This window comes from Antechinus flavipes, chromosome 5, assembly GCF_016432865.1.
Source record: "Antechinus flavipes isolate AdamAnt ecotype Samford, QLD, Australia chromosome 5, AdamAnt_v2, whole genome shotgun sequence".
Taxonomy (NCBI): domain Eukaryota; kingdom Metazoa; phylum Chordata; class Mammalia; order Dasyuromorphia; family Dasyuridae; genus Antechinus; species Antechinus flavipes.
The window spans coordinates 274,779,353-274,796,727 of record NC_067402.1 but is presented as its reverse complement, the minus strand read 5'-3'; the positions used below and the strand labels follow the sequence as shown (position 1 = coordinate 274,796,727).

General features: G+C 37.8%; 1 protein-coding gene across 5 annotated transcripts in view; it reads right to left on the bottom strand.

Moving 5' to 3' along the window:
- Nucleotides 1-17,375, bottom strand: part of ANO4 (anoctamin 4) — a 392,142-nt gene that overhangs the window by 105,284 nt on the left and 269,483 nt on the right. For 3 of the 5 annotated variants that reach the window (XM_052001731.1, XM_052001735.1, XM_052001732.1), the window contains one exon: nucleotides 14,224-14,268. The exons of 1 other annotated variant lie outside the window; for it this stretch is intronic. In XM_052001731.1, the coding sequence (XP_051857691.1) occupies nucleotides 14,224-14,268 (45 nt within the window). Of the gene's footprint in view, nucleotides 1-14,223; nucleotides 14,331-17,375 lie in introns of all 5 variants that reach the window. One more of the 5 variants, XM_052001736.1, reaches the window with a different exon arrangement.

Sequence of the window (17,375 nt, the reverse complement as noted above, 5' to 3'; positions counted from 1 at the left end):
TCTTCCTAACTCCAGATCAGGTACATTATGCCCTGTTCCATCAAAGTACTCTACAAATAGTAACACAGGCATTATTACATATATATTCTAAGTGAGTGAATGAGACAGAAAGGCCGAATGGCTTGTCAAAGATCAAATAATTAGCATTAGGAGAAGCAAGATTCGAATCCAAGTTTTTGTTCCCAATCCATCGCTCTCTTCACCAAACCAAACTTCCATCGAGACACAACTTTTAGAATAATGAGTTAATTACTTTGATACTTCACCATGGCCAGACCATATCCAGACAATTTGTTTAGTTTTGGGTGCGAACTTATAAGAATATCATTGATAAGCCTAAATGCATTTTGAGAAGGCCAAATGAGATGGTCCGAGGTCCCAGGAGTATGACAGAAGAAGACTTAATTCCTTGAAGGAATTATTGGGAAAAGAGAAGACTTGAAGACAAGTAAAGGGTCTTCAAATATATGAAAGCAGGTCATGGGAAGAAGGATCAGCTTTGATTTCTTTGTCTCTAGAAGACAGGATTAAGTGCAGTGGATGAAGGCTACAGAGGATCATACTATTTTTTTAAGGGAAGACTTTTTAATGATGAGAGCTCCAAATGCAGAACAGGCTGCTTTTAGGGATGGGGCAGGATCTTTCATTGCCCATCACCAATCAGTGGTTGAATAGCCAATCAATCATTATCAAAGACTAAATGCTTATTAAGTGACCACTTGTGGAGGATGTTTTCTAAGGGACCTCTGTTCTAGCCTTTGAGGCCCCTTCCAAGCAGGTGAATTTGTAACTTACCTAAGGTCACACAACTAAATTAGTGGCTCAACCATAACAAAAGCAATGGCAGAAGGGAGGAAGGGACTTTGTCATTCTTTTCATTCAGCTGTATGCTCCTTGAGAGAGAGGGGACTGCTTTTTGCCTCTTCTTGTATCTCCAGTGCTCAGTATAGTTCAGGCATATAGTTAATGCTTAGGAAATATTTACCGATTGAATCAATAGGTAAATGCCTATAGACCATTAGAATAAAAGCATCTTGGAATCAAAGATTATTTTATTCTTTGTATTTTTAAACTCCAGTGCCTATAACACGAGGCCTTTGATTTCACTGGAACAGGCAAATTGCCTCTACCAAAGTACACTGAGATATATTTTGCAATTTCCACAGAGAATTGCCCGGCAGCGCCTTTCTAAAGACTTTCAAAATGCACAGGTCATCAATTCTTTCTCCATCATTTAAAGGATAATAGGAACTAATTTTTTATATTTTTCATATTCAGAGCTAATAGATTTCTAATCACTACTGCCCCAGGCTCAGGGATCTTCATTCTAAAAAGATAAATATATCGTAGGGAAAAAAAAAAAACATAACAAAGGTGAGACAGTATGCAATAGGGAGAATTATGGACTAGCTCTGAGGGGAGTCTTGGTTTGGAGCCAAGCTTCAGGACTTGCTGGTGATGTAACCATATTACTTAAATTGGGCATATTACTTAAATTTTTGAAAATGACATTTCCTCCATCACAGGCTAGTTGGACAAATCAAATGAGATAATGTAGATAAAATGCTTTGCCAATCCGAAAGCCCTAGAAATGTCAGCTATTATTACCATTAGCTCACATGCCATCTTCTTCATGAACCTTTTTCTGATTCCCCTCAAATCATGTGGAATGAGCCAAGAGGAAGCCTGTGCTCTGCCCTTCTAATGCTTATAAAAATAATTAATTAACAATCATTTATCAAGCACCTACTATGTGCTTAAATGAAGCAGTCCCTGCCTTCGGAGAGTTTACATATATAAAGTGGCTCATCAAGTAGTCCTAAACAATTCTTCACCTTACAAAGTGAAAACACAGGAAAACTCATGAAAAACATTGGAACATTTGCCTAAAACACTCATTTAAAATATAGCAACAGCAGCTAGTGACATCTTGTCCTTTCTGATATATTCAATCTATATTCTGAATAATATATTAGTATGCAGATTTTTCATCATATCTGAATTCAAGATCATGGTAGGAATGAAAACGAATTATGGAACCAGGACTCCATATCTGTTGTCTTTTGGTTTGTAACTATTGGTTCATTAGCAAGGGAACTTCCTGGCGTAAAGCCTTTTCAAGTTTTGTAGGATCTGGAGCATGTTTCTAATGGGGAATATGAAATCTCCTTCCCTAGAGATTATTTAAAAAGGGCAACATGACTGTTACAGATCCTGCCTCACATGCCCACTGCCTGTGTGACCTTGGACAAGTCACTTCTCCTAGGCTTCAGAAGAAGGGTAGGATTTTATAGGTCACTGCCAGCTCTGGCCCAGTTATCTTAGGACCCTATTCATTTACAAGCGGTGTGACTTCTGTACCTATAAAAATGTGGAAGCTGGATTCTGATCTCAGTTCCTTTCCAATTCTGGCTCTCTGATGCTCCTTTTTCCTAATTCTGGAACAGTTTTGTCTGAAAGGAAGGGGATGCTATACATGACTTCTCAAAGTTCTTTCTAGCTCCCAAATTTTAAGTTCTGATGCGAAAAGATTAACCTGATTCCACTCTCTTTCCCATTCAAAATCCTCCTAAAGCGCTAATTTGGCCATTAAAAGAGAACGTACTCATCTAGTTACAGCTGAGGAAGACTCTACTATGCTAATTTTGCTCTCAATGAAATTTTGCCTTTAATTGCCATGGGAAAAATGAGGGGTTAATTTTTAGTGTACAGTGCCCCCAAATCTTAATACTGAAACCTAAAATGGTAGACTTTTGGGGATATCTTGTACATTCCCTGCCTCCCTCATCTCCTTTGTGAGAATCCTAGTCCAAGCTAGGATGGACATAATAGGTGACCCCCTATGTAAGAGTTGGAGGCTTTACAGCTTATTAGAGAGGACACACCAATGGAAGTGAGAAATATATTATTGTCTTGGCTTGATCATTAGCTATCTGTGGGTCATTGACACTTTCTGGGGCTCTGTTCCCTCGGCTTTAAGTTCTACTGGATTCTAGTTCTACGGCTGGAAGGGAAAATGGGTAATCCAAGCCCCATCACTTTACAGATGAGGGAACTTCCAAGGAAAGCTATGGAGGCATTATTTGGATGGCTTTCTGAAAGCATATTCAGAGGGGAAAGTCAGTCTCAACAAGAATGAACCTTTGCCAGGTCTAGAAAGTTTATTGTTGGTAATTTTAACACCAGCAAAGTTTTGATTAACATTATTAAAAGCAACAAACTGTAATCAGGAGAGAAATAATTCCTATTTTATAATACAATATGGATTTGCATTCAGAAGACTTGCCATCACAAAAATAAATTTCTTCCCCGCTAAATCCCAGACCTATAATGTAATGAAGACTATATTCTTATGATTTACAGATTAAACACCTAGTGGAAGTACTCATTTGAAAATCCCTTAGATACTATCAAGTTCAAAAAAAGAAAATAAAAAAATCTCATCTTCTGATGAACATTTTAAAATAAGTGGTTCTTCTTTAAATATTGCTTTCAATGATAGATTTAGGATAAAAGCAGAAATATTAACTAGGGTGAGGCTAACAGGGCTTTGTCCCAGAGTGTCTAAATTCGGAGTAGAGACACTTAAGACAGACAACTTCCAGATCAGTAGAAGTTACTTTAGTAAACTAATTACCCTACCCATTTATTTGACTTGAGTAAATTAGCATGTTATTTTTCACATGGTGAATTACAGAATTCATTTGAGGGCAGCAGCATGCTGCTTGTCCCAAGGACCAAAATGGCTAGTGATGGCTCTGAACCAAAGTTTTGGTACTTGTGATACTTTGGAAAGGTTACTCCATCTCATTTTTCTTATCTATAAAATGGGAGGACAGACTGTAAGATCATGGAGATCCTCTCAGCTCTCGATCTATAATCCTATGATTCAGTATTAGTTCTAGGCTGAAAGATGACCGAAAACACTCCAGTATTTTCAATGTTAAATTCTTCCATGTTACAAAAGAAGGATTTTCTATAGAACAACACAGAGAGAAAATGGCAGGCTGCTGAGCTGTGTCTGGTTTTGACCTCTGCCCAGATGGAGACTATTTTGACCTTAAGTACTAGCATCATTAATCAAACGTCATGATAGTCTAGAGACTAGCCAGCTACCAAGTAGAGAAGAGCAGCCCAAAGTAGTTCACTGATATTTCTTAGAGATCTTGGTGAAAAGCACATGGACAGGCAGTCAGTCAACAAACGCTGACCAGGTACTTCTGATGGGCTGAGATTACACTGTGGGGAGATACAGAAAGAAGAAAAAATTTCTGTCTTTTAGGGCTGTCCCACTAAGGGATTGATGCAATGATTCTAGCTTATGTGTTTATGGAATCTGCTGGAGACAAAACACATTCTCATATTTTGGTGGTTTATATAAAAGAGGAGCAGTGTAGTTTAGTGAGTAGGGGATTACTTATACAACTTTGGTCAATCTCTCCCTTTTTCTAGGACTCGGTTTTCTTCTCTATAAAATGGGGAAGTTGGACTTAATGGCCTTGGAAGTCCCTTACAACTCTGAATGGAGGACTTTATGATCTCATGTGATCCTTATTCATTATCTCCATTTTGCAAATGAGAAAACTAGGGTTTGGGCAAAGTAGCACAGTTGAGGCATGAAGGCTGGTCTTTTGAGCCCTGAGTCTAGCTCTCTTTTGATTACATCATGTCATCATTTGTGCTGTTTTTAAATGCTTTGATATTTCATTTACCCTTCACCACCACAGATCAGAAGCCCTCTACATCTTGCAGATGGACTTTGAAAGGTCTGGCTGAACATTTCCTGTGGTTGATTTGGTGATGAGTCTCTAGAACTTGGCTAAGCTGCTCTGAAGATAATATCCCGCAATGGGCCCATATTGGAAGGCTTCCCAGTCATAAGATCATGGGACAGACTGGGAGGGGACTTCAGAGGCCAGCTGGACCACCCCCCTCATTTTATAGAGGGGGAGACTCAGGTTCAGGAAGAAGTGACTTTTCTAAGGTACCAATAGTCAAGTATCAAAGGCATGATTCCAATACCAGTCATAAACATTTATTATTACCGACTGCTTGCTGGGCATTGGGCTATGCATCAGTATGAATCCAGAATCAACTTTTATCACCATAAGCTTTTGCATTGCTCTCACAGTCTCTGAAAACCCAAGGGCTCCTCTCCTCCCTACCACACAGACTCAATTAGTACACAAAAATGACGCGGGCACGATTTGGGAAACTACTCCTTTCAGCCAGGCCAAAGAAAGGGAGATACCGTAGGGTCATGTTTTCAACTTCCAGTTTGGATATATGATAAAGTCGAAGGAATTATAGAAGGTATTTAGCTTCAATAACTCTACAGAGCCGTAAGTGAAACCAGCTGGTACTGATCACAGTCAGATATATGTGGGACTGGGTTTCTTTTTCCTTTCCTTTGGGCCAAATCCTCCCAGACCCCAACTACTCCTTGGATGCAAAGTCCAGGTCAACAGGCAACTGTTTTAGGCACAAAGAAGTAACTTGTTGAATAATCAAAGGTTTTTGGAAATATAGCAATTTGTTTTCTAGACAAGAAGAAATCTGCAATTTAAAAAAATTAGGGTGTAAGAGGGAGACAATTTCTCTATTTAGTCACTAGTCAAGGTGTAAGTTATTTGTTTAAACTAAATAAAGAGGAGAGGAGAAAACTGCCTCAGATAAGATAGAAGAAAGAACACTAGTTCTGAAGTCGGGGTTAGTATTCAAATCCCACCTCTGACACATGTGCAGGTCACGCTGGGCTACAGCTTCCTCCTCTACAAGATGAAAGGGTTGGAGACTACAATAACACACACACACACACACACACACACACACACACACACACATACTTACACACATATTCTATATATACACACACATACATCCCATATATCCATGTACATCTACAAATATTTCATATGGGTACATATGCACACATATCCAACATACATCTATAGTTCCTACATGTACATATGTATCTGTGTCTATATGTACACATATATTCTATGTATATATAAGCCTATGCTATATATATATATATATATATATATATATATATATATGTATGTATACACACACACAAATATATGTGTGTATGTGTGTGTGTGTTTATATGCTCTGAGGTGCCTTCTAGCTTAAGATATGTAACAATAGATACATATTCTAGATATAAATTCTAATTCAACATGATTTTGGTTCCCTTTTGGGCCCGAGTTTCTCTATCTACAAAAGAAGGGGCTGCTTTAGAGAACTGCTAGAGTCCTCTCCACCTTGAGATCTACAATCCAAGTATTCCATTGGTAGGTTTTCATGGGAATTATTTGACAAAAAGAATGGTTAGAAATCTCAAATTATGATGAGGAATCATATTGTTTCATACATTTCAGTTCTGTTTTTATGATAATAATAAAAACAATAATAGTGCTTTAAGATTTACAAAGCACTTAAATTTTCTCACAACAACCCTAGGAGATAGCTGCTATTATTATCCCTCTTTTACAGATAAAGAAATGGAGGTGGAGATAGGTATCTATGGGTCACAAAACTAGAAAGTTTCTGAGGCTAGATCTGAATTCAGGTCTTCCTGACTACAGCTTTGCAGACCATTTCCATGGTTAAATATGAAGTTTTATGAATAAAAATATATTTAAAATTGTAATTTAGATGATAAAATACATGACAAGGTATGCTTCATTCACCAAATACTAAGCATTTTGTCCATGTGAGCACTGCCTAAAGTACTGGATAAGAGACAAAAATAAGACAAGATTTTTTTCCCCAGAATTCTCTACAAGTTCACAGGCAGCATTCATGTATAATGTAGTTATGAATGAGGTCCCTCTCAACTCTAGGATTGTGGGATAGCATTTGGATTTGGCCTTGAAGGCATGTAAAGTAATATAAGGTAGGATATCAACAGAAATGGGGAAGGGAGAGAGTTCAAGGAACAAAAAAGAGAGTGGGCAGAACCTTAGGGGATAATAAGCCATTTAAAAAAATCTAATATATAGTGAGGAATCAAGTCAGGTATTGGATAGGTTGGAAATGGTGTGACAATGGAGGTGGGGGACTCATTAGGAGATTAATCTAGGAAAAGTCCATTAGAATGTAAACAATTTGAGGGCAGACCTTTGTATCCCATCTCCAGGACCTAGTACAACGCCCCCACATGGCAGGTACTTAACAAATGCTTATTAATCAATCAATTGATTATAAGGGCTTGCATGAGAGTGGTATTAAGGACAAAAAAAAAAAAAAGAAAAAATTGTCAAGTCTTAGCAAGTGATTCGCTATAGGGGAAGAAAGTGATTTTTAAAATTCCTGTCATCTCTAGGAGAAAATAAAATAGAAGTCTCCTCTTTTTGGCATTTAAGACCTTCTATTGCATAGTAGCTCCCTCTTCCTGCTTTTTCTTATTTTTTAATGTACATTTCATTTCTGCCACATTGTTTTGGCCATTGAACATTTGAGCCCTTGTACATGTGATTTCCCATGCTTGGAATGAACTTCCCTTTCGCCTCTACCTTGGAGAGCTCCTAGATTCCTGAAAGTAGGAGATCTGGGCAGTCCCGACCCCAAGTATTAGTATATTCCTCCTCTTACAATTACTTTGCATGTAATTTCATATTCACCAGCCTGCATATGAATTGTATTATCCCCAATAGAATAGAAGGTTCTTGAGGGCAGGAATGGTTTCATTTTTTTGTTTGCATCTCCAGTGCCTGGCATAGAGCAGGCGAGACATTCTAAGGTGCTTCATAAAGAGGGTCGTTGTAGGATCTAATGAAATAGCACATGTAAAAATGCTTTGGAAAAATTAAAGCATTTTACATATCAAATTGTCATGGGGCAGCCAGGTGGCCTATAGCAAATTGGATCTGAAGTCAGAAAGTTTCAAATTTAAATGCAGCCCTGACCTTGAGTGGACCACTTAAACTCTATTTGCCTCAGTTTCCTAATCTGTAAATTGGAATAAATAGTATCTCTCTTCCAGGGGTGTTTTGAGAATCAAACAAGATAACTGTAAAGCATTTAAGATAGTACCTGGTGCAAAATAAAGACTATACAAATATTCTTTGTTGTTATTTTAAAAAATCTGGTTAGAATGAAAAAATTAAAAGAAATCAGCTTGAGAGAGTGGCAATATCTGCCCTATTATAAAGAGATTGAACGGGAGAATTTTTAATCTTATGATGGCGTAGAAAAGGCAAGTCACGATATTCACACCAAGTCTCTCTCCTGAGGGACACTACTTGAAACCGATAAAAACAGACAAATCCAAGGGGAGGAGGATAGTTATAAGTGTGGCTTCAAAATAAGCTCTTTGTTGAATGATTATTTTTCTTTTCAATTTTTAAATAGTTACTTTTAGTGTTACAAAGACCCACAGTCACAGTGACTCCAGCAGGTACTAAGTTCCATTCTATCAGAAACCAGGACATGCTGGACTGATAATGGCTGGAGAGATTGGGTTAGATTTCTTTCCTTTCCTTTGATCCAATTTTCCCTTCATTGTCATTTGGAGACACTAAGGATCTGCTTTTTAGCTCTCTCTGGTTGGACAATGTTATTGCTTCAGTGACTGAGAATAAAGAGTTAATAACCACAGACTTACTTTACACTGTGTGTGTGTGTGTGTGTGTGTGTGTTCATGGTATCGCTTCCTTTCTGTTTATTTCTGGGGAAGACAGCTTCACACCCCTTCTCTCCCCCCATCCTATCCCATTCCAGGCTAACTCTTTTCTACCTGTGTTGCTAATCTCATTTACTCCTCCTTAGAATTTATTCTATGGATTATCCCCTTTCTCTAAGCCTGAGTTTCTCCCTCTCTCCAGGTTCCTTTTCCTTTGCCTACAAAGAAGCTCAATTTTTCCCCAGAATAAACTCACTTTTTACAATCCTAAGACTAGAATATTCTTGTTTTTTTTTTTTTGTTCCTTTTCTTTATTGCCAAATTTCTGGGGAAAACTGTCTACACTCCTTATTCCTCAATATCCAGTCACTCCTTAGACAGAGACAGGGACTGAACCTTGATTTCATTGGTGTTAAAAGAACTCCCAGGTGAGGAAACTCATTTTACCAGTGGATGGCAGCACCAAGTTGTATCTTGAGAGTAGCCTGGGGATTCTGAGAGAATGTGTCTTTGCCAGGGTCACCCAGCAAGCGGATGTCAAAGGCAGAATTTAAAACTCCTCTTTTCTAGCTCAGCTTTTAATCTGCTGTGACATACTGATTATACAAATTATTTCTAGTAGGTATAGGAACATTATTTTATGTATTTATTTATTTTTGGTATTTAAGTTTAAAATTCAACATTTAAAAAAATATATGTTTACATATATACACATATAGCACGTACATGTATACATGTGTATATGTTTGCAAGCATATTTCTTCATTTAAAAATTATACACATCTGCATATGCTTATTTTCACAAACTTAGAAAGATATATATATATATATACATACACATACATACATACACAGACATATATTCCAATCATTTCAGTCATGTCTGACTCTTTGTGACTCCTTTTGGGGTTTTCTTGACAAAGACAGTGAAATGGTTCTGCTATTTCCTTCTCAAGCTCATTTTACAGATGAGAATGTGTATATGTATGTATATATGTTCGTGTTCTCTCTCTCTCTCTCTCTCTCCCTCCCTCCCTCCTTCCCTCCTTTCTTTTCTCCCTTCCTCTTTTTCTCTGTATATCTCCTCCTCTCCCCCCCTCTATCCTTGCCCCCCATTCCCTGCATATCTCACTCTCTATCTCTTTTGTTCTCTCTTTCTCTGTCTCTCTGTCTCTCTCTCTTTTTTTTCCTCTCTCTCTCACACACACTAATTTCTTAACCTTCTTTGAAATGGGCTTCTGGCCCTGTCATTCTACAAAAATGTTTTTTTCTGAAAAATCCTGATAAATAGATCCAGGGGCCTCTTCTTTGGAGGAAAGCTTTGATATCTGGACGGCACACCATGGTTATCCATGCTCCTCTGGTTTCCTATCATTTATCTTGGCTCCAGACACCCTCATTGTCCTGGTTCTCTCCTGTCTGTGAGGCTCCCTCTTTCTCTTTCTTTTTCAGGACTGCTCATTTGCCTTCCAATCCCTAAGGTTCTTTCTTATACTCTTCTCTAAACTATTTCCCAAGGTAATTTCTTCCTGCTTCACTCACAATCATCCCTTTGTTCATCACCAAATGTATTTATTTGTTCGTTTGCCAATCATTTATCAGAGCCAAATATTGTATGAGATATTAGAAGAGATAGGATAATTAGAGACCCAGGCCTCATGAAGCTTATAATCATAAGGTACAATATCGCAGAGTTGAAAGGGAGCCATCTAATCACCCCACCCTGATGTTTATGACATCATCCATCTATCTATTAATCTCTCTCTCTCTCTCATATATATATATATGTATATATATATATATATATATATATATATATATATATTATATATATATATATATATATATATATATTATATATATATATATATATATATATATATATATATATATATATATATAAAACATGAGGAAACGGAGAAAAAGGGACTTAACCCAAGGTCACCTAGCTAATAGGAGGCAGAATCAGGATTGAACTTAGGTTTTTTGAGACCAAATCCAGTACCTTTTCCTACTTCCTCCCCCAATCTAGGGTACTGATACATAAATATCCAATACTTAACCATGCAATAACTGCCTAATACAGAGCAGAAAAGTGGGCTTTAGGACAGAAACAAATGTTATCAAAGAGTAAAGAAATGCTATTTTAGACTAGTGGGACCAGGGCATGTTTCTCAGAGGAGATGCCATCTGAGTTATATATTGAGGAATGAGTAGGAATGTGGGATAATGGAAAAGAAATGGACTGGAATTAGGAGCTCTGGGTTTGCATCTGACATTTTGCAGCTGTGAGCCCTTGGGGAAGTGACCTTCCATCTGTAAAATGAGGGGATTGGATGGGATGTTTTTCATCTACCAGCGAGGTCAAAATCCTGTGTTTTAAATAGAGATGTCTGTTCCACTGAGTCAAATTTATTTTAAAAAATTAAAAATTTAATAAATAAATAGAAATTTATTAAAATTATAAAAATAATCTCCAATTGATAAATGATCAAAAGATACGTTCTGTGCTCAAAGAGCTAAAAATTCATGCATTTCCTTTGACCCAACAACACCACTACTAGGTATGAATACCAAAAGATTTAAAAAAAAAAAGAAAATGACCTATGTGTACAAAAAATATTCATAGCAGCTCTCTTCTCAGGGCAAAAAAAATTGAAATTGAGGGGATGCCTATCAATTGGAGAATGGTTCAATCAACTACGATATGTTTATGAGGTAATATTGTTGTTCTGTGGGAAATGAGCAGAATGTTCTCAAAAACAAAACAAAATAAAACCAAAAACCTGAAAAATTCTCCATGAACTCAAGCAAAGTGACATGAACTATATACAAAGCAATAGAAATGTTCTGGGATGACCAGCTTTAAATGACTGCTATTCTCAGTCCTACAATCATCCACAACTACTGTGAAGGACTTAGGGTACAAAATTCTATCTGTAACCAGAGAAGGAAGTGATTGTGTCTGAATACATATTGAAGCATTTTCTTTTTCTTTATCTCTATTTTTTAAAACTTACTTTTTCTTGAGGCTTTTGTTTTTATTAGGATGGGAGATTTATGTTTTCTTTAACTACTTGACTTTTATGGAAATGTTTTGCATAACTTCACATGTGGTTTCTTAATTGTGAGTGGGGATAATGGCAAGAACCGAGACTCAAAAAATTTTAAAAACAAATGTAAAAAATTGTTTTGAATGAAACTGGTAAGAAACATTAAATGAATCAAATTCAAATTTATTTTAAAAAAGAGATGCATATTCCAAAGGAAGAGGATGAACTAAAGAATGGAGGTGGAAGGCAGATATGTGTGACTAGTCCAATCTGCATAGTATAGAAAAGACTAGGAGGTGAGGTTATCTGAAATAGGCCTGGGAAGGAAAGAAGGGGGCAGGCTGCACGTGGCCTGGCATACGAGGCTATATACTTTGGACTTTAGTTGGAATGGATCAGGGAGACAGTGGTGGGTTTTGAGAAGGGAAATAACATGCTCACATCTGCAGGTACATGAATGGTTCCCTCTATTAGCTGTACAAAGCAGCTGAAGCACAGACAAGTTAAATAATTTAATCAAGGTCATAATTTGAATTGGTCTTTCTAACTCCAAGTGTAACATTCTATTGGCCTCTACCAGATCTGCGTATAGGAAAGTTTAATCTGGCAACAATATAAGGAATGAGGGCAGCTAGGTGGTATAGTGGATAGAGCATTGGGCTCAGAGTCAGGAAGATTTGCCACTTCAGGTTCTTACTGTGTGACCTTTAAACCTTGTTTGCCTTAGTTTCCTCATCTGTAAAATGAGCTAGAGAAGGAAGTGGCAATCATTCCAGTCTCTATCAAGAAAACTTCAAATGGGATCATGAAGATTCAGACATGACTGAGATGACTAACAATATAAAGAATGGAATGGAACAAGAAAAGACTAGATATGGGAAGACCCTTTGGTTGCCCCACAAGAAATGAAGTTGAGCCTTCCGTGGGGCCTCTAGCGCTCAACAGAGCCCTAATGTTCAATTCATCTTTCAGCAGAGGACATCAAGGTACAAGACAGACTCTTTCCTTGGGTTCTGGATGTTTGAACCACTTTATTTTCTTCTACTTTGACTACATACAATAGTCTAAAGAGTCCAGTCTATTTGAAATTGGATCCAATCTTGCTGTGAAGGGGATGGAAGATGTCTACTCTGGCCTTATCTATTACTCCTCTGCCCAAATGTCTTTATAATGGATCAAATTCTTATATTTTACAGATAAGGAAACCAAGGCCCAATCTGATGATTTGCTCAAGGTCATCCATTTTACTATGTAGGAGATCTGAGACATGAACCAAGGACTTCTTCAGCTTTCAAGTATTCAGAATCATACTGCCTCTTTTAGTAATGAACTCTAAGCAATCACAAACCAGTTTTTCTGGATGCCCAACTCCCAATTTGGATGTCAAGTATAGTCTTAGTATGTCTGCTGCCTAAGGACCAACCTAGCTATGCTAAGAGAGACTCATTAGGAGATTGATTGCAGAGAGATGCATTTTTTCAGCCACAATAATTCTTACAGATCATTTACTATGTCACAGAAGGGTTGTGGTCTATTATCATACTGAAAAAACCAGCAATCCTTAATGTCTTGTGACAGGTCAACTCTCCATATACTATTGAGCAAAGTTAAGGAGAATTTTATTAAGCTGCTCCATTAATTATCATCATCATAATTAATTGTGGACATTCTAGTCTCCCTTCATGTAAACATATAATTAAAACAACACAGAATCCCAAAACATTAGACTGAAATGAACTATTAAATTTTTCAAAAACGACCCATTAATTGTCAAACTAATTAACTCACTTAAAAGGAAGAGAACTATTGTAATGCTGAAATTAAAAGTCTCTTTCTCTAATGCTTACTAAGGGAGACATAAAAGAACACTACTCCACCACTCCATCATCCCCCTCCCCCTTTCTTCCTTCTAACCAATCAGAAGAAACAAGCTTTGGGAGGATGTGGAGTATTTGCGACATTTGCCCAATACAGCTGTTCTCACAAAGGGGATAGGTTTTGGCCTCTGCCAAAGTTATTTATTTGCCAACTTTACGAATAAAACAGCTCTCAGTCTGAGATGAGACTTGTAGTGAACCAAACTGGAACAATCAGTTCCTAAGAGGGTTGTCAAATACAGTTTAATCTGTTCTACTTGAAACAGCTTTCTAGGGCTTTAGAGTAGGAAAGACATGATTTTAACTGGGAGGAAAAAAATTATATCATTCAAGCCAAAGATATTAAAAGCGTTCAAAATTGGAAAGGGCTAAGTCATCTGATCCCAGCACGGAAAAGAATTTCCCCTCCAAATATACTTGTAAAATGAACTAAGTTCCTCCCAGGTATGGAGGACTGGCTTACTGCAGAGAAGACTTTGAGAAGGCCATTTTTAGCTTTGCTCCTTTTTATGCCATTTGGAAACAAGAGCTTTTTAAATCTGGAATTTGGCAGGCTTTCCTACGTGGCAAATACCCGTTGTCCCAGCTTGTAACCTCTTGCGGTTGTTGGATCCACCAATCGGTGGGCCAAAAAAGTGCCACCTGGCTTGGATGGGTTACTAACCTGCTCATGAACTTGTACCGGCGGGGCAGGTAATAGATTTTTCTCCTGGAAGAACAGCAAAAATGAAGCCAGTCGAGAAGAAAACCCATCGTCAGTTACAGTTTGAACTAGCAAGGAAGGAAAGGAGATTGAAGATAGAAGCCTGTAAGAGGTGAAGGAAAAAAAACTAAAAAGAGATTAACAGTGAGAACTGAAACAGGAACTTGGGGCACACATTTCCCAAACCACACAGTTTCAGGGAGCTGTTTTTATTGTTTGCTCATCTCCTCCACTCTCCTGTTTCATAGTTTCTCCTACATATAATATATGGGAAACAGGGCCTCCTTGGGCCTCCATTTCACATCTGTAAAATGAGGCGGTTGGCTTCCATGGGCTCTGAGTAGTTCTTCAGCTCAAGAGGCATTATAATACCATGGCCCTGACAGCACTTCCTGAGGTTTCCCAGAAGGTATTGGGATAAAATTGTATGGGTCGTGAAGATGACTATCTTAAGAAATTAGCTTTTCTCCAGAAAAATGCAAATTCTGGGTTAGGCGTCAATTTTAAACTAATGAAATCTTATGCAAGTTGACCCTGATTGAATTGAATGAAGGGAGAGAAGAAACTCAGGAATTCAAGAAAGCAATGAAGTCAAGTTGCAAATATGCAAGTTGCTGCCTTACAAGTTGCTGTTGTCAGTGGTCAACATATGAGAAAGAGACAGAGAGATGGAGAGAGAGAAAGAAAGGGAGAGAGAAAGAGAGAGAGGAGGGAGGGATGGAGAGGGAGAGAAAGAGGAAGAAGGGAGGGAGAGAGAGAGAGAGAGAGAGACAGAGACACAGAGAGAGAGACAGAAGAGGAAAAGAGAAAGAAAGGAGGGGGAGAGAGAGAGGGGGGGGGTAAAGAGAGAGAAAGGAGGGAGAGAGAGAAAGAGAGAGAGAGAGATGGACAGACAGACACAGAAAGAGAGAGACACACACACAGAGGGGGGAAAGAGAGATAAAGAAGGGAGAGAGGAAAGGAGGAAGGGGAGAAAGGGGGAGAAGGAGAGAGAGAGAGAGAGATGAAAATTTAAATGTAAAAGTGTTTAATAGCTTTCTTTTCAGCATAGTACAGATGCTTTATTGAAATCTGCTCTCCTGCTCCTAATTTTGACCATCATTCACCGAGGATTTTTGTTCTTTAACCAAGACAGTTTCAATATGTTCTCAATTGCTCCTGATCCATCTCACTTCTGGAAAATGAAGGCTTTGCTCCCCACAACTTATCTTGCATATTTAGGCAAACCTGCAGATCTCCCAGTGCCCATAAACATGATTCAGAAGCAGATTTTATTGGCAATTTCCTACAATAAAAGTGATTATGCTGTTTTTCCTTTCGTCTTGCATATACTGCAGAGGTGATAAATCAAAGGGGATTGAACTTGGAATTTCAATGTGCAGGATACAGGAAATCATAAATACATATAAAAGTTGATGTGGCTTTTAAAACACAGCTCCAACTGGATGCTTTCTTGTTATACCAAAATTGTTTTCAGTAAAAGCTCTTCCTCTTGCATATGTCCAGGTTCCCTTCAAGAACCTAGAATTCTTAGCCTGATTGGAGAATAAACAGGCATTGTGGAATGCCCATCTCCTGCATGTTAATAATTCATATTATTCCCCACTACAGATGAGTGTATCAGCCCAGAACTGCTAAGGGGCAGAAATGGCCAGATCATGGTATCACTTGTAATTATCATTTTCATTTTAACCATTCATATTAAACTAGATTTAAGACAAAGAATTAAAGAGAGGTCCTCCTAGACAAATAAATTATTCTAGAGACGCAGCCCTTGTGATCCTAGGAAAGATCTTGATAAATTCTTGCTAATATAGTAAAATCTTTCCAAATAGCAAAGAGGCAGCAGGGAGTAGAGGAGAGAGAGCTGACCAAGAAGACGTGGGTTCAAATCTCACCTCTGACACATATTGTTTGTGTGACTGGGAAACTCTTGAGTGTTCTAGGCAGCTCTTTAAGATGCAGAAAAAAAGATCCACATGCATTGGCAGAAAGAGTTTTCTGACTATAGAGATCCCTATATCAATGTAACTATAGGTCTGGTAGACCATTTAAAAAGGGACATTTCACTTTGAACCTGTTCAAAATTGTTTTAAAATGATATTTTTAATATAATTGGGCAACTGATGGATAGAGACCTGGAGACAGAAAGATCCGAGTTCAAAATCCAGGCACTTCTAGGTAACCGAAGCTGGACAAGTTTTCACTTACCATCTGTTTACCAAAGCTTGTCCAACTGCAAAATGGGGATAAGTTTGTACCTCACAGGCTCATTGTGAGGCTCAAGGAGATAATATTTGTAAAGTGACTTGCAAAACTTAAGGAACTATATCAATGCTGACTATTTTTATTAATATTATTATTTGTCTCTTTTGTAATTTCATATTTTATTTTATACATTTTAAAACACAATTCAGAGAAGTGGCCCAAAGATTGTACCAGACTTCTGAAAATCCATAACACAAAAAGAGTTAAGAATATTTGAAGAAAACAGAAATAACTGACTTTCTAGATTTCAGTATCTATTTTCTGTACCAGAGATTAGAATCGTTCTGGCACAGAGTCCGGTGATATTTTTACTTAGTATGGGTTAGTTACTATTTCAACAAATGTTTCAGCAAGATAAATATATAAAAATTTGTAATGAATTACTGGCTTCAAGGTAAATAACTGCAAGAAACTACTTTTTTTTAATCCTGGTTAATGCACGCCTTAAAAGACCTAGAGCTAAAAGACATGATATAAGACAAGGAACAAAAATGAAAAAAATATAAATCAGTAGAAACCAGGCATTTTCAAAACTGATTTTAGCTCCTTTTTTGACACAGCCTCGATGCTCATATCTGCTTCACAGTATGCCCGATTCTCCACAGCTCATTAAACTGGGGTCCTGTGGGCAAAGACACCAAGAAGACTTCGTTCCTGCCTTTGGGCTTGGTTTTGTGGGCAGACAAATCGCAATCTGCCACTCCGAAGCTTTCATTCTATTAAAACTGACCTTGAGTCAAAATCGTCCTTCACTTTGGGGACTCCTCCTCCCCCCTGCCCCTGCCCCTTTCTGCTATGGTTATGGGCATTTATCTCTTCAAGTCTATGGCTTTATCCTCTCTTTT